At 46.2% G+C, this 16,644-nt stretch overlaps 1 protein-coding gene across 1 annotated transcript in view; it reads left to right on the top strand.

Moving 5' to 3' along the window:
- Positions 1-16,644, top strand: part of ALMS1 (ALMS1 centrosome and basal body associated protein) — an 82,633-nt gene that overhangs the window by 8,832 nt on the left and 57,157 nt on the right. The window contains exons 2-5 of the mRNA XM_073611137.1: positions 4,984-5,164; positions 11,469-11,589; positions 11,797-13,870; positions 16,362-16,521. Coding sequence (XP_073467238.1) covers positions 4,984-5,164; positions 11,469-11,589; positions 11,797-13,870; positions 16,362-16,521 — 2,536 coding nt within the window. The remainder of the gene's footprint in view (positions 1-4,983; positions 5,165-11,468; positions 11,590-11,796; positions 13,871-16,361; positions 16,522-16,644) is intronic.

The following is a 16,644-nucleotide window of genomic DNA, read 5'->3' as shown; positions in this document are numbered from 1 at the left end:
GGCATAGCAGCGGGCATACCATTGGCTCCCACTGCTGTCAATCACAGCCATTAGAGAGAGAGCGGGGGCGGGGCTGAGCTGTGGCTCTGTGTCTTATGGACGCAAAGAACGGGTCTCGGGAGCCTCTGTATAGCAAGCTGCTGGTTATCGGGAGCACTTGTCAAGGGGAAGGAGCCAGGGACGCTGGTGGGCGACCCAAGAAGAGGAGGATCGGGGCTACTCTGTGCAAAACCATGGTAAGTATGAGTATGACATGTTTGTTATTTAACCACTTGGCGCCCGCCATATAGCAAAATGACGTCGGCAAAGTGGTTGCGATATCCTGACCAGACATCATATGACATTGTCAGGATATCAAGCCGATGCACGCCCATCGTTGTTGTGGGGTGTCAGTCTGACACATCTCAACTCTGATCTAGGGAAAGAGTCTCTGACTCTTTACCACGTGATCAGCAATGTCCAATCACGGCTGATCACGATGTAAACGGGAAGAGCCGTTGATCAGCTTTCCCTTACTCGCGTCTGACAGACGTGAGTAGAGGAGAGACAATTGGCCGCTCTCCCCCTCGGATGCCCGCCCAGGACCAGCAGGGATGGCCACCACACTGGACCACCAGGTATGCCACCCTAGACCACCAGGGAAATGCCAATCAGTGCCCAGGCAGCTGCCAATCAGTGCCAATGAAAAATGCCTGCCAGTGCCACCAGTGATGCCTATCAGTGAAATCTATCAGTGCCGCCTATCAGTGCCATCTATCAGTGCCACCCATAAGTACCCATCAGTGCAGCCTATCAATGCCTATCTGTGCTGCCTGTCAGTGACCATCAGTGCCACCTCATCAGTATCATCTCATTGGTGCCACCTCATCAGTATCATCTCATTGTTGCCACCTTATCAGTATCATCTCATTGTTGCCACCTCATCAGTATCATCTCATTGGTGCCACCTCATCAGTATCATCTCATTGGTGCCACCTCATCAGTATCCTCTCATTGGTGCCACCTCATCAGTATCATCTCATTGGTGCCACCTCATCAGTATCATCTCATTGGTGCCACCTCATCAGTATCATCTCATTGGTGCCACCTCATCAGTATCATCTCATTGGTACCACCTCATCAGTATCATCTCATTGGTGCCACCTCATCAGTATCATCTCATTGGTGCCACCTCATCAGTATCATCTCATTGGTGCCACCTCATCAGTATCATCTCATAGGTGCCACCTCATCAGTATCATCTCATTGGTGCCACCTCATCAGTATCATCTCATTGGTGCCACCTCATCAGTATCATCTCATAGGTGCCACCTCATCAGTATCATCTCATTGGTGCCACCTCATCAGTATCATCTCATAGGTGCCACCTCATCAGTATCATCTCATAGGTGCCACCTCATCAGTATCATCTCATAGGTGCCACCTCATCAGTATCATCTCATAGGTGCCACCTCATCAGTATCATCTCATAGGTGCCACCTCATCAGTATCATCTCATAGGTGCCACCTTATCAGTATCATCTCATTGGTGCCACCTCATCAGTATCATCTCATTGGTGCCACCTCATCAGTATCATCTCATAGGTGCCACCTCATCAGTATCATCTCATAGGTGCCACCTCATCAGTATCATCTCATTGGTGCCACCTCATCAGTATCATCTCATAGGTGCCACCTTATCAGTATCATCTCATAGGTGCCACCTTATCAGTATCATCTCATAGGTGCCACCTTATCAGTATCATCTCATAGGTGCCACCTTATCAGTATCATCTCATTGGTGCCACCTCATCAGTATCATCTCATTGGTGCCACCTCATCAGTATCATCTCATAGGTGCCACCTCATCAGTATCATCTCATAGGTGCCACCTCATCAGTATCATCTCATAGGTGCCACCTTATCAGTATCATCTCATAGGTGCCACCTTATCAGTATCATCTCATAGGTGCCACCTTATCAGTGCCCATCAGTGAAGGAGAAAACTTACTTATTTACAAAATTTTATAACAAAAATAAAGAACCTTTTTTTTTTTTTTTCAAAATTTTCGGCCTTTATTCATTTAGCAAAAAATAAAACCGTAGAGGTGATCAAATACCACCAAAAGAAAGCTCTATTTGTGGGAACAAATGATAAAAATTTCGTTTGGGTACAGTGAAGCATGACCGCGCAATTGTCATTTAAAATGTGATAACGCTGAAAGCTGAACATTGGCCTGGGCAGGAAGGTGCAAAAGTGCCTGGCATTGAAGTGGTTTTAAAAAAACAAAAACCAAAAAGAAATCCTTTTAAATTACTTGGTAATTAAGTGGTTATTACTTTTCACACTTGTGCGACTTGTCCTGTGACTTGGGACTGCAAAGTCACATGACAAGTCGTACCCCAATGATTTCCAACGAGTGCCGTTCATATCTGTGCGAAGAGGAGTTAAGAACTCCTGTGTTGCGGGGCTTTGGAAGCGCTGCCCGTTCATTGCAATGGTCAGGGGCATTTTGGGAGCGTGTGAACAGCGCTTCCAACCCGCACCCAAAGATGCTGCTTGCAGGACTTTTTCCAACGTCCCGCAAAGCGTGAGAATGGCGTGAGTGGGAAAGCACCCATTGCAGAGAATGGGAGGCAGTTTACAGGCGCTAAAACGCCTGAAAACTGCCTCAGTGTGAAAAGGGTCTAAAGGGGTTGTAAAGTTGGAAGGTTTTTTTTTTTTTATCTTAATGCATTCTATGCATTAAGATAAAAAGCCCTCTGTGTGCAGCAGCCCCTCCTAATTACTTACCTGAGACATCTCTCTGTCCAGCGATGTCCACAACTCCCTCGGCTGTCCGAGACTCTCCCTCCTGATTGGCTCCCACGGCTGTCAATCAAAGTCAGCCAATCAGGGGAAAGAGGGGGTGGGGCCGAATGGCAGCTCCTTGTCTGAATGGATACATGGAGCTGTGCCTCGGATGCCCCCATAGCAAGCTGCAGCCTGTGGGGGGCACCGAACAGGAGGGAGGGGCCAGGAGCACGGAAGAGGGACCCGAGAAGAGGGGGATCCAGGCTGCTCTGTGCAAATCCACTGCAATAGAGCAGGTAAGTATAACATGTTTGTTTTTTATTAAAAAACGAGACTTTACAATCACTTTCATTTTATTAATTATAAGTTTTACAGAACACAATGTCATTTGTTTCAACTTTTATTATTATTTTGTTTTTTGTTTTTGGCAGTGTTATACACCATGTATGTAAAGTAGATCTAAAGGCAAAACTTTTTTGGGGTTTTTTTTGGATAGAGCAAGGAATGGTTCTAACCCCGTAAGGTTTACTTTTGCCATCTGTGTCCCATTTGGGAGGTTTTCCCTTCACTTCCTGTTCCAGAGCCAAAACAGGAAGTGAAAGAAAACCCCTCTAAAGTTAGGGAATTGTCTCCAGAACTAGTGTCCCCCATTGGAAGATATCCCCACTATTCCTGTTCTGGGGAAAAGCCAGCATTTTTATATTTTTTTTACTATCAGTAATGATGATAAACGGGACCACCTGAGAAAAGTCGACGCATTTCGCACTAAATCAGTGGGCGTCATAATGTAGTGTGACGACACGCTTACACTTTTCTCATGTCCCGCAGTGTCTTGATGCTGTGCTATATTGCCTTTATAACTTAACCGGCTCACGCCGATATATGTCGGCAGAGTGGCACTGCTGCGCGAATCGCTGTTCCCGTACATCCTGCTCCTTTAAGAGCCATAGCAGGCACGCGCGCGTGCTGCACGGCGGGGGACCCGATGAGAGTGGCTGGCGGGCACGGTCGCCGCCGGTCATCCGCGATCGCAAGCACGAGAGCCAGAACGGGGATTTGTGTATGTAAACGCACAAATCCCTGTTCTGACAGGGGAGGAGAGACAGATCATCTGTTCCTACTGAGTAGGAACAGTGATCTGGCTCCTTCTCTAGTCAATCCCCTCCCCCCACAATTAGAACACACACCTAGGGAACACATTTAACCCTTTGATCGCCCCCCTAGTGTTAACCCCTTCCCTGCCTGTGACATTTACACAGTAATCAGTGCATTTTTATAGCTCTGAGCGCTGTATAAATGTCAATGGTCTCAAAAAAAGTGTCCGTCGCAGTCCCACTAAAAATTGCAGACCACTACCATTACTATAAAAAAAAAATAATAATAATAATTAAAAGTGCCATATATCTTTCCCTTATTTTGTAGACGCTATAACTTTTGGGCAAACCAATCAATATACGATTATTGTGATTTATTTATTTATTTTTTATTTATTTATTATTATTATTATTATTATTATTATTTATTTTATATATTTTTTTACCAAAAATATGTAAAAGAATAAAAAGAATATATATCGGCCTAAACTGATGAAAAAATTTGTTTTTTTAAATTGTGGAATATATATACCGGTAATATTATACACACATACTTTTTTTTTTTTTTTCAAAATTGTCGCTCTTTTTTTGTTTATAGCGCAAAAAATAAAAACCGCAGAGGTGATAAAATACCACCAAAAGAAAGCTCTTTTTTGGGGGGGGATGTCAATTTTTTTTGGGGTACAGCGTCACACGGCCACGCAATTGTCAGTTAAAGCGGCGCAGTCCTGTAACGCAAAAAAATGGCCTGGTCAGGAAGGGGGTAGATCCTTCCGGGGCTGAAGTGGTTAATAAAGATGGGTATTTTTGAAGTGCAGCTGTCTGGACCTTTTGGATTTTATACCAGGACTAACAAAGGGCATGTATCTCCCTAATGGGGACACAGACAGGAAAATGAACCTGACAGGGGTTCTAATCCCTCTCCACTCTATCCAAAACTAAAAAAAAAAAAAAAAAAAAAAAAAAAAAGCTTTGCCTTTAGTTATACTTTAGTGTTTGTTTTGACTGTAGCAGACTGCAAAAAAAAAATCAGAAATTGGGTTGGCAGGAAGTGTGCATTTTTTTTTTATCAGTCCTCCCATTAACGTCTTGCGATCCTTTTGTTGTGTGTCCCAGGTGACAGAGATGTGGTACCGGCTTCCAGCAGAGGAGGACACCAGCGCCTTTTTCCCCACGCTGAGTGAGACGGGGGTGCGAGGAGAGCAGACTTCATTCCCCAGCATGGAGGAGGGAACCATCCAATCAGAAGCCGATCTGCGGGAGATCCCTGGGGGCCGGACGCTCCCTTTACAGCTGGGTACGGACTTCTTACTGCACAAAGCTGCAACCGTGACTGTCCGGTGCGGTTAGTGCTCGACGTGTTCACCACGCAGTGACCGCACCGTGACATCACATGTGTGCAAGTTGTATTTCAGAACCACCAATAGGGGCTCCCAAAATTATTCAACAACTTCTGTATGACACTGTGTTTATTGAGTGGTGGTAAAGTCCACTGTATTTTACTTGTAATCCATTGAAGGCAGATTAAGCAGGCCTTGCACACAGCTTCTGGTTTGGTCTGTAGCCTGTTGGCACTCAGCCCGGCTGCACAACGGGGTGATTTAGGACTGCAGTGGGTGGGGCTTGGTTCATGGAAACAGCTGGAGGAGGGAGGAGCTCTGACCTTCCCTCTAGTCTTGTACAGACCTCTCCTGGACTGAAATTGCTCACTTTGATTCCCACTAGAGCCCACCAGGGATGCCAATCAGTGCCCATGAGTGCCCATCAGTGCCTCCTGATCATTGCTGCATATAATTGCCTCATCATCAGTGCTCATCAGTGAAGGAGAAAACGTACTTAATTACACATTTTTGTAACAGAAACGAAGAAAAACTTTTTTTTTTTTTTTACATTTTCTGTATTTTTCTTTTTTATTTGTAGCGCAAAAAATAAAAACCCCAGTGGTGGGGGGGGGGGGGGGGGAGATGATAAAAGTTTAGTTTGTGTACAGTGTTGTATGACAGCGCAATTGTCATTCAAAATGCGACAGCACTGAAAGCTGAAAATTGGACTGGGCAGGAGGAAGGGGGGTTAAAGGTCCCGGTATTGAAGTGGTTAAAGCTTCAAAAGAGCATCACAGAAGCATCGCCGACATATCTAAAAATCATGTTGAAGCGGTAGGCTCTTTTAATGTGTGTTAAAGTCGAAGTAAGTGTAAATGAGCCCTAATACAAATGTGCAAACTGCTAGCGCTATATAAATCCTGCATAATAATAATAATATTACAAAAAAAAAGGTCTGTATGCAGGCTCTTACATCAACTGTCCCCATCAGAGTGCCCCCCCCTATATCAACTGTCACCATCAGTGTGCCTTCCTCCTTACATTACATCAACTGTCCCCTTCAGAGTGACCCTCCTACATCAACTGTCCCATCAGAGATACCCCCCCCCCATCAACTGTCACCATCAGTGTGCCCTCCCCTTACATCCACTGTCCCCATCAGCGACCCCCCCCCCCTTATATCAACTGTCCACATCAAAGCGCCCCCTACATCAACTGTCCCCATCAAAGCGCCCCCTACATCAACTGTCCCCATTAAAGCGCCCCCTACATCAACTGTCCCCATTAAAGCGCCCCCTACATCAACTGTCCCCATTAAAGCGCCCCCTACATCAACTGTCCCCATTAAAGCGCCCCCTACATCAACTGTCCCCATTAAAGCGCCCCCTACATCAACTGTCCCCATCAGAGAGACCCCCCCCCTACATCAACTGTCACCATCAGTGTGCCCTCCCCTTACATCCACTGTCCCCATCAGCGATCCCCCCCCCCCTATATCAACTGTCCACATCAAAGCGCCCCCTACATCAACTGTCCCCATTAAAGCGCCCCCTACATCAACTGTCCCCATTAAAGGGCCCCCTACATCAACTGTCCCCATCAGAGCGCCCCCTACATCAACTGTCCCCATTAAAGCGCCCCCTACATCAACTGTCCCCATCAGAGCGCCCCCTACATCAACTGTCCCCATCAGAGCTCCCCCTACATCAACTGTCCCCATCAGAGCGCCCCCTACATCAACTGTCCCCATCAGAGCGCCCCCTACATCAACTGTCCCCATCAGAGCGCCCCCTACATCAACTGTCCCCATCAGAGCGCCCCCTACATCAACTGTCCCCATCAGAGCGCCCCCTACATCAACTGTCCCCATCAGAGCGCCCCCTACATCAACTGTCCCCATCAGAGCGCCCCCTACATCAACTGTCCCCATCAGAGCGCCCCCTACATCAACTGTCCCCATCAGAGCGCCCCTACATCAACTGTCCCCATCAGAGCGCCCCCTACATCAACTGTCCCCATCAGAGCGCCCCCTACATCAACTGTCCCCATTAAAGCGCCCCCCACATCAACTGTCCCCATCAGAGTGCCCCCCCCCACATCAACTGTCCCCATCAGAGTGCCCCCCCCCACATCAACTGTCCACATCAGAGTGCCCCCCCCCTACATCAACTGTCCCCATCAGAGTGCCCCCCCCACATCAACTGTCCACATCAGAGTGCCCCCCCCACATCAACTGTCCACATCAGAGTGCCCCCCCCACATCAACTGTCCACATCAGAGTGCCCCCCCCTACATCAACTGTCCACATCAGAGTGCCTCCCCCACATCAACTGTCCACATCAGAGTGCCCCCCCCCTACATCAACTGTCCACATCAGAGTGCCCCCCCCACATCAACTGTCCACATCAGAGTGCCCCCCCCTACATCAACTGTCCACATCAGAGTGCCCCCCCCACATCAACTGTCCACATCAGAGTGCCCCCCCCTACATCAACTGTCCACATCAGAGTGCCCCCCCCCCTACATCAACTGTCCACATCAGAGTGCCCCCCCCTACATCAACTGTCCACATCAGAGTGCCCCCCCCCTACATCAACTGTCCACATCAGAGTGCCCCCCCCTACATCAACTGTCCACATCAGAGTGCCCCCCCCCTACATCAACTGTCCACATCAGAGTGCCCCCCCCACATCAACTGTCCACATCAGAGTGCCCCCCCTCTTACATCAACAGTCGCCATCAGTGTGCCCCCCCCCTACATCAACTATCCCCATCAGAGCGCCCCCCCCACATCAACTGTCCCCATTAGAGCGCCCCCCCCACATCAACTGTCCCCATCAGAGCGCCCCCCCCACATCAACTGTCCCCATCAGAGCGCCCCCTACATCAACTGTCCCCATCAGAGCGCCCCCTACATCAACTGTCCCCATCAGAGTTGACTCCCCCCTCCCCCCCCTTACATCAACACCAGAGAGCCAACCCACTGATTGCATCAGGGCTGAGGAGTCTTGAGAGGAGTACTGAGGCCGGGTGCTGTGATGTGTTCAGGAAGTAAAGCAATGTACAGCACCCTGCTGGCCCCTCCCACCAGCCATGATCTGCCTGCATTTCATAGAGAAGCACAGAAACCCAGGGATGACATCACTGGATCTAAAATGTCATGAAAACGGAAAGGCTTTAGTTAACCACTTGCCGACCGCCCGCCGTCGTTTGAAGATGGCAGAATGGCACTCCTGCGCAAATCGCCGTAGCTGTACGGTGGACATTTAAAGCAGTATAGGGGGCGCGCGCATCGCGTCACTTAGCAGCCGATTCTTAGGAACAACGATCGCTCTCCTCCACCAGTCAGTCTCATCCCCCCACAGTTAGAATCACTTCCTAGGACACACAGTTAACCCCTTGATTGCCCCCCCTATTGTTAACCCCTTCCCTGCCAGTGACATTTATACAGTAATCAGTGGCTATTTGTCGCTCTGATTGTATAAATGTCAACGGTCCCAAAAAACTGTCCGATGTGTCCGCCATAATGTTGCAGTCCCGTTAAAAATCGCTGTCTGCCGCCATTACTAGTAAAAAGAAAATAATAATAAAAATGCTATAAATCTATCCCCTATTTTGTAGACGCTATAACTTTTGCGCAAACCAATCAATATAGGCTTATTGCGATTTTTTTTTACATTTTTTTACCAAAAATATGTAGAAGAATATATATTGGCCTAAACTGAGAAAAAATGTGCTTTTAAAAAAAAAAAAAAAAAGGGGGATATCTATTATAGCAAAAAGTACAAAATGTTGCATTTTTTTCAAAATTGTCGCTCTTTTTTTGTTTATTGCGCAAATAATAAAAACCACAGAGGTGATCAAATACCACCAAAAGAAAGCTCTATTTGTGGGAAAAAAAGGACGACAATTTTGTTTGGGTGCGACGTCGCAGGACCGCGCAATTGTCGGTTAAAGCGACGCAGTGCTGAATCGCAAAAAATGGCCTGGTCATTGAGCAGCCAAATCTTCCTGGGCTGAAGCGGTTAATGGCATCCCAGTCTTAGTCCGTAGGGTTCAATATTGGGTTGGCCCACCCTTTGCAGATATAACAGCTTCAACTCTTCTGGGAAGGCCGTCCACAAGGTTTATTAGTGTGTCTATGGGAATGTTTTACCATTTTTTTAGAAGCACATTTGTGAGGTCAGGCACTGATGTTGGACGAGAAGGCCTGGCTCGCAGTCTCCACTTTAATTCGTCCTAAAGGTGTTCTATAGGGTTGAGGTCAAACTCGCTCATCCATGTCTTTATGGACCTTGCTTTGTACACTGGTGCACAGTGATGTTGGAACAGGAAGGGGTCATCCCCAAACTGTTCCCACAAAGTTGGGAGCATGAAATTGTCCAAAATGTCTTGGTATGCTGACGCCTTAAGACCCCATTCACACCTCAGCGTAGTGGTTTTGAGTGTTTTTTTGCGCGTTTTCATGCGGCGTTTTTAAGCTTTGCCATTTTTTTTTTTTTAGCCAATAGGAAAAATGATCATCTGTTTCATCATTTGTTGCTATGTTTTTAGATTTTGCCATCTGCTTCCTGCTGCAAAAACGCCCAAATCTGCCCGATTCGAGCGACAAAAAAGGGTACAGAACTTATTTGAGCTTCAGGCGAGATGTGAACCATATCCATAGAGAATAATGTAATTTTTCCCCCTCAAGCATTTTGTAGCTTCAAGCTACAAAACGCTCAGGTGTGAATGGGGCCTTAGAGTTCCCTTCACTGAATTAAGGGGCCAGGCCCAACCCCTGAAAAACAACCCCCCACACCATAATCCCCCCTCCACCAAATGATTTACACCAGTGCACAGAACAAGGTCCATAAAGACATAGATGAGCGAGTTTGGGGTGGAGGAACTTGACTGGCCTGCACAGAGTCCTGACCTCAACCCCATAGAACACCTTTGGGATGAATTAGAGTGGAGTCTGCGAGCCAGGCCTTCTCGTCCAACATCAGTGCCTGACCTCACAAATGCCCTTCTGGAAGAATGGTCAAACATTCCCATAGACACACTCCTAAACCTTGTGGACAGCCTTCCCAGAAGAGTTGAAGTTGTTATAGCTGCAAAGAGTGGGCCAACTCAGTATTGAACCCTTCGCACTAAGACACTATTAAAGTTCATGTGTGTGTAAAGGCAGGCGTCCCAATACTTTTGACAATATAGTGTATGTGTTTCAAGTTGGGACTCCTCCCCTCTGTTACCATGGAATGACTAACAAAAAAAGACCGATATGAGAAGGCAGAGGAATGCAGAGCACCGTCGGTGTCTGGGCTCAATCCAGGAAGGAGAGGACTGCAAAGGTTGATGCTGCTCTAAAGATCAGAGTAGTGGAAAAGGAGCAATGTGAAGGATGAATGCTTTCAATACTTCTTTTATTTGTACAGTTGGAAAAATGTTTTTAGGCTTTTTCTTTTTTTTTTCCTTGATCCAGTTACATTTTGGGAGGCTCCCTAAAGCATGGAGTCCAAGTTCAAATCCTTAAGGGCTGGTTTACACGTGCTTTAAAATGTGACATTGGACACGCTTTTTTGTGAAAGCTGAAAATTGGCCTGGGCAGGAAGGGGGGTGAAAGGGCCCCGGTATTGAAGTGGTTAAAGCTTCAAAAAAAGCATCACTGAAGCATCGCCGACATATCTAAAATGTTGAAGGGTTAGGCGCTTTAATGTGTGTTAAAGTCGAAGCAAGTGTAAATGAGCCCTAATACAAATGCGCAAACTGTTGGCGCTATATAAATCCTGAATAATAATAATAATATAACAAAAAAAAGGTCTGTATGCAGGCTCTTTATGGCTTTAGCACCACACAGTGTTCTTTCTCTACATCCCTTCAAAGTGCTGAATTTTCAAGCTTGTCTGAGCATTCAGAAAAAAGGGGCGGAGAGTTAAAGTTACACTCTGTAGAGCTCATTGTGGAGAGTTCTGAGAGCTGATTGGAGGGAAGAGACACACCCCCCCCTTCACACTGTGGCTGTCAATCAGCTGGAGGTCCCTCCCCTGTCACCATTTTTCTCTTGGTGTCAGGAAAACTTGTCATAAGTGACTCATGCTGATAGCAGAGGGAGGAAGCAGCGAACAGAAATGATACTTCTTGCTTCTAATCGAGACAAGTACACGCTATCGAGGGATATGCTTTGTTCATATTTCATGTGTGAGTCTACAACCGCTTTAAGACAACATAAAGTGACCCAGCATTACCTGACAATGGAAGGAGTAATCATTTCTATTTTCTAACTGTCCCTTATTGCAGACTTCCAGGACAGCCGTTTGTCCCCGTGCCTCCCTCTTCTCACCTCCGGATCCATTCCGGGACACAAGTTTTTTGAAGACACTTTGTTCCAGCAGACGGAAACTGAATTTGCTCCACTCAGGTACTGCTCTTGGCATTATACATGTTTTATTGCATTGGTTTCTTCTCAGGAACTGAAAGCAATTGCGAAATTTGAGCACAAGTTTAGTCAATGCTTATAGCCATTCTACAAAAGTAAAATGCTATCAAGATGTTAAAAACTATTCATAGTATGTGTTCTTTCGGAAGTGTTTTCCAGCCAGTGACCATACTGTGTTTCTTCCACCAGGGCCTCCCTTGACATGTCTGAATTTCCAGGCCCTGGATCTATGTCTTTGCAGATGACTGATGCATTAAGACTGACCAGTAAAGAAGTGTTGATGGTCCAAGAGGAAGACACCTTGTCCTCAACACAGAATTATCAAGAGAAGAGTCCTGATGGACACCTTGACTTGAGTAGCGGTCAGTACCTGTCAGAACATCCTCTGAATGTTAGTCACGGGGACAAAGAAGATGACACCATCACAGAGAACATTCATTCTGATTCGGGAGTCTTGAAGGCGATGGGCCAGCCTTCTGTTGAGGACCTCATGGCAGAAGATGGCGCTTTTCTGGGTAGCAATGTCCCAGCCCCCGTGTTGTTGGAGCTTCTAGAGAAGGAAGTTGGTCTGTCAGCTGGCAGCGGTTCATCTTCTAGACGTTCTTCACAAACTGTTTCCACCAGCGAGGCTGACAATATTGATGTTCCATCACAAGAACCTAGAGAGGACAGAGTCAGCATTCTCGAGGCTCAAGCTCGAACAAAAACTCCAACCGGACTAAACTTGGAAGAAGAAACATTCAGAGATTCAAGTGAAATAAATTTTGAGGACCCCGAGTTGGAGAAAGCCAATCTCAGTGTACCTGGTCACTTAGACCAGTCTGGTATTACCTTACGGCAATCATCTCCAGGGCTCAGAGATGAACTTCAGAAGCAGCTGTGTGCTGAGATCCAACAAGAGAGAAAAAAAAGGGAGATGTCCAAATTTCATAAGAGCAGAAATGACAACAGCCCATCTTCACAGAATTTACCTGATCTCCCTGAGAACATCACAAAGCCTTCCTATAGTGGAGAAGATACAGTGGAAGAGCAGCCAAGGGGTGAGCTGACTGGGTCCTCCCATTGTATAGAACGTGGCCATAAAGAGACAGACCTGTCTCAGGCTGTAAACACCCCCATAGATGAGGCTTCTTTTATCGGGCGCCTAGCTTATCCCATCTCGCAGTCGACTCCCGGAACTTTTTCAATGAATCGGAAACAACTTTCTGGCAGAATCCAGCAAATAAAAGCCAAGCTCACAGGATCTGACATGTCTTTAAATGAAGAGCCAAATAGCAGTTCTTCAAACCCTAATGTGGCCTCTAGCGGGGTACACCAATCCGTTCAGAGCAGCCAGGGTTATCCCGAGAGCAGTGATTCTCAAAGGTCACCATCGCCCCAAAGAAGAAAAATCCAGTCCTTGCCTAGCTTGAATTACATCGAAAAAGTCGGATCTTGGAACACAAACCAGTCATTCGACACATTGGTCCTACGTGGTTTAACTGGGGTGTCTCCTAAAAAGCTGGCTTATAATGCCGTGGCGGATTCTTTGAACCGCATGTTGTCCAAACAAACTGACCGCAGCATATCGAAGAAAGGACTGGATGCCTCATTCAAAGGCACATCTTCCATGACAAACTTGAACGTAGAACATATAGAGTCTTCCAGTGCTTCTAAGTTGACTCGGTCTCAATCATACAACTCTGTGATTACTGCAGTTGGAGGAAACCACGCTTTGAAGAGAACAGAGGAGAACATAGATCCTGTGGCTGAAGAAGGAAAAGAGGCAGCCAAGTTGAGCACCATACAACCCTTTGAATCTTTACAAACACACGTGTTTCTAAGCCGAGATATTTCTGGGAATGAGACCAAGCACCTCAACAAGGGGGCAAGTATGGGAAAGAATGATACAGCTCACAGTCCTCCTGACTATGTTGAACATCTAGAAAAATCAAACCATGAACAAGAGAAAAGGCTTGATGAATCCAGCAGACCTCTGAATAAGAGCCTGATTACGATGGAACATTTCAGCGACGTCTCTCTTGACCAGGAATTTTCAGGAAGCTCTCATACGAGTGATCACGTTGATGTCCTCCAGGATTCTGTAGGATCTTCAGTACTAGGGATGAGCCACCACCAAGGAGAACCTTTAATGCAAGTGTGGTCAGGAGAAGGAGCAACACGGGAGAAGGAGTGGACAGGAGAAGGAGCAGCTCCTGAAAAAGAGTGGACAGAAGAAAAGGCAACACCAGAGGACGAGTTCAACATTGAAGAAAGAATTCCTGTAAGTTTTATTGCTTCCTTGTTTTTTTACTTGTATTTTATCTCGCCATTAATACTAGGAGATGTTATTATTTTCCCATAGTCCCCAAAGTCAGCCTTTCATTTTCTTGCTGTCTGTTTCCAGTGTGTCTCACTGATTGGTTTGTGGTTGTATGAGAGTTTTTAGCACTGACACTGGGATACATAAAGACCTTTTTTAAGACATGTAGAAATATCAGGTTCTAAAGGGGCATTCCACCTAAAAAAACTGGAGACCCAAAAATCTGTACTTCATTTTCACCTTTTAAAAATAGAAATCCTACAAGAAAAAAAGAATGCCAAAAAGTGACATCTGTTTCCTTTGTCAGCCAGAAAACACCTTTGTGTGCTCCTCTGATCCTGGTTTCATTTAGTTACTTTACCTGACTTTAATGTGTATACCCAAGCATTCAGCACAGAGATCTCATCAAGAAAAGTCTGAGAGACTGAAACTACTTTCTGAGGGTCCCACTGTACTGGGTGCCTTCAGCTCATTTACTACCAACAGCTACCGATGTCTGCAGCCCAGCCTGGAGCCATGTTGCTCTTTGTTTTTGGAAAAAATATGTTCTGTCTTTGGAGTCATCTGTAGCTCTGTCAGGTGTAGCTGCACCCTCTGTCTTTTTAGGAGAGGTCATTGCCATGGTCATGCAATACTTTATAGCTTAAATGTACCCAGTTATTTGCTGACTGTGGTCCCAGGGGTCACAAGTGCACCATTACCAGAGGTTTCCTTATCAACCATGTACATACCAGGAGTAGAAGATTGCCAGGCAGCACCTGGATAACGAAGAAGTGGTCACCCGGAGGTCTTTAGGCTCTGTGTCACAGATTGGGGGACACTGGATATAAACCTTCTGGCCTTCGGGCTCAACAACAAACTGGGCAGGTTTAACTCTAGGTATAGGATCCTCTAGTGCAGTGGTCTCCAAACTGATGCGGTCCTTTTGCGTGCCTTTATCTGGCCCTTGGGGGAGTGTTCCTCCCACTCGTACAACATACCATTCCTCCCACTGAGACCAACAATGGGGCATATTTCCTGCTACTGACGCCAACCACGGGGCACTATTTCTCCCACTGACACCAACGATGGAGTGCTATTTCTCCTACTGACACCAATGATGGGGCACTGTTTCTCCTACTGACACCAATGATGGGGCACTGTTTCTCCTACTGACACCAATGACAGGGCACTGTTTCTCCTACTGACACCAGTGATGGGGCACTGTTTCTCCCACTGACACCCACGAGGGGAATTATTTCTCCTTCTGACACCAACAATGGTTACCATTTTTTGCATCCTTTTTACAGACATTGGCTTTGATGGCATGGCTGTTGAAGTCCAGTTTTTTGAGGGACAGGAGCATCTATGGGAGTCCTACAATGCTACAAGCTAGAAAGTTTACTTCCTGCAAATATTTCACTTGGTGCAAGTCTCGGAGCTTCCACTATGGGACAAATCCTCTTCTTCCTGCAGCTGTGTCTGGCTTTCAGAACTATCAAGGGTCAGGTTTTTGCCCTTTCTTTTCTGTTTCAGAGGCTGTTGGTGTTCTTGCTATGGGGGTTACCCATGTAACTTCCCTAGGCGAGTTCGGTGTCTGAACTTGTAGATTTATCTCGCAAGGAACTCTTTCTGATTTTGCATAAGGACAAGGTGGTTTTGAATCCCAGGACATCCTTCTTGTCTATGGTATTTTCTGCCTTTCCCCTCAACCATGATGTTGGTCTTCCATCCCTCTGTCCAGCTCAGGTTCACCAAAAGGAAATTTCCCTCCATTGTCTGGATGTGGTTCAGGCTGTCTATTCTATCTTTCAGCCATTGCTCCTTTCAAGAAAAACGGATTTGTCATCCTGAATGGACCCCGAAAAGGATACACAGGTTTCTCGTTCCACCATCTCTAGGTTGCTTAGGTAGACCCTCATCCAAGCCTTGTGGTCTCAACGATCGGGTTCCACCCCTCCCTGCCAAGGTGCACTCTGCTAGATCTGGAGTGCTTCTTGGACTGCAGTATAACCCGAAGATTTCAGACTTCCTGTTTCCCTCAATGGAGTGTGGCAGCCTTTTCTCAGGCTTTCTTGTTGTCAGTTGTCAGTGCCCCCATAAGGGAGATTTTCTCGCACTATCCTGGTGATCTCTGTTCAAAATTTGAGCTATCAAAGAACGGGAATGGAGGGGAAATCTTTTAATGGGGGCACTTGTTTCAGTGACAACAAAGCTGCAATATCCCTCACTTTTGAGAGGCTTCCTGTTGTGTCTACTTTCCCAAATGGACACATATGCTTGAGAAGGGTTTAAACTCTTCCCTACTTTATTCAAAATGGGGGGGAGGGTTTAGCTTTAAATAACTCTTCAACATTTAGAAAAAAAAAAAAACTATATTAATTTTGAATGGAGTTACTAATTAATGTAACAACATTGCTGTAAAAGCGATGGTGACCAGTTAACTGTAATTATGTATTTATTTATTTCTCAGACTTATCTCCGTAATCTTGGCATTAATCAGTCACCCACAACTATTCTTATGCCGTTCGATCCTAAAGGACCAATCAGGGAACCTGAATTCTCCCCTTCAGAGCTGAGGACTATCAAAAGTTCAAATGCAACGCCAAACCGCAGCATGAGGCTGTCTGAAGGTAAACAGAGAGGCCTCTCTGCAATGTGTGTATGAGCGTACATTTGTGTAACTGAAAATTTCACTGCGATCTTGTTGTGCAGCAGTGCAGTGTATTTACATTCTATCACCCGGTAAGTCAACT

Source organism: Aquarana catesbeiana, linkage group LG01 (assembly GCF_042186555.1).
Source record: "Aquarana catesbeiana isolate 2022-GZ linkage group LG01, ASM4218655v1, whole genome shotgun sequence".
Classification (NCBI taxonomy): Eukaryota; Metazoa; Chordata; class Amphibia; order Anura; family Ranidae; genus Aquarana; species Aquarana catesbeiana.
This window is presented reverse-complemented; position numbering and strand designations above follow the sequence as displayed.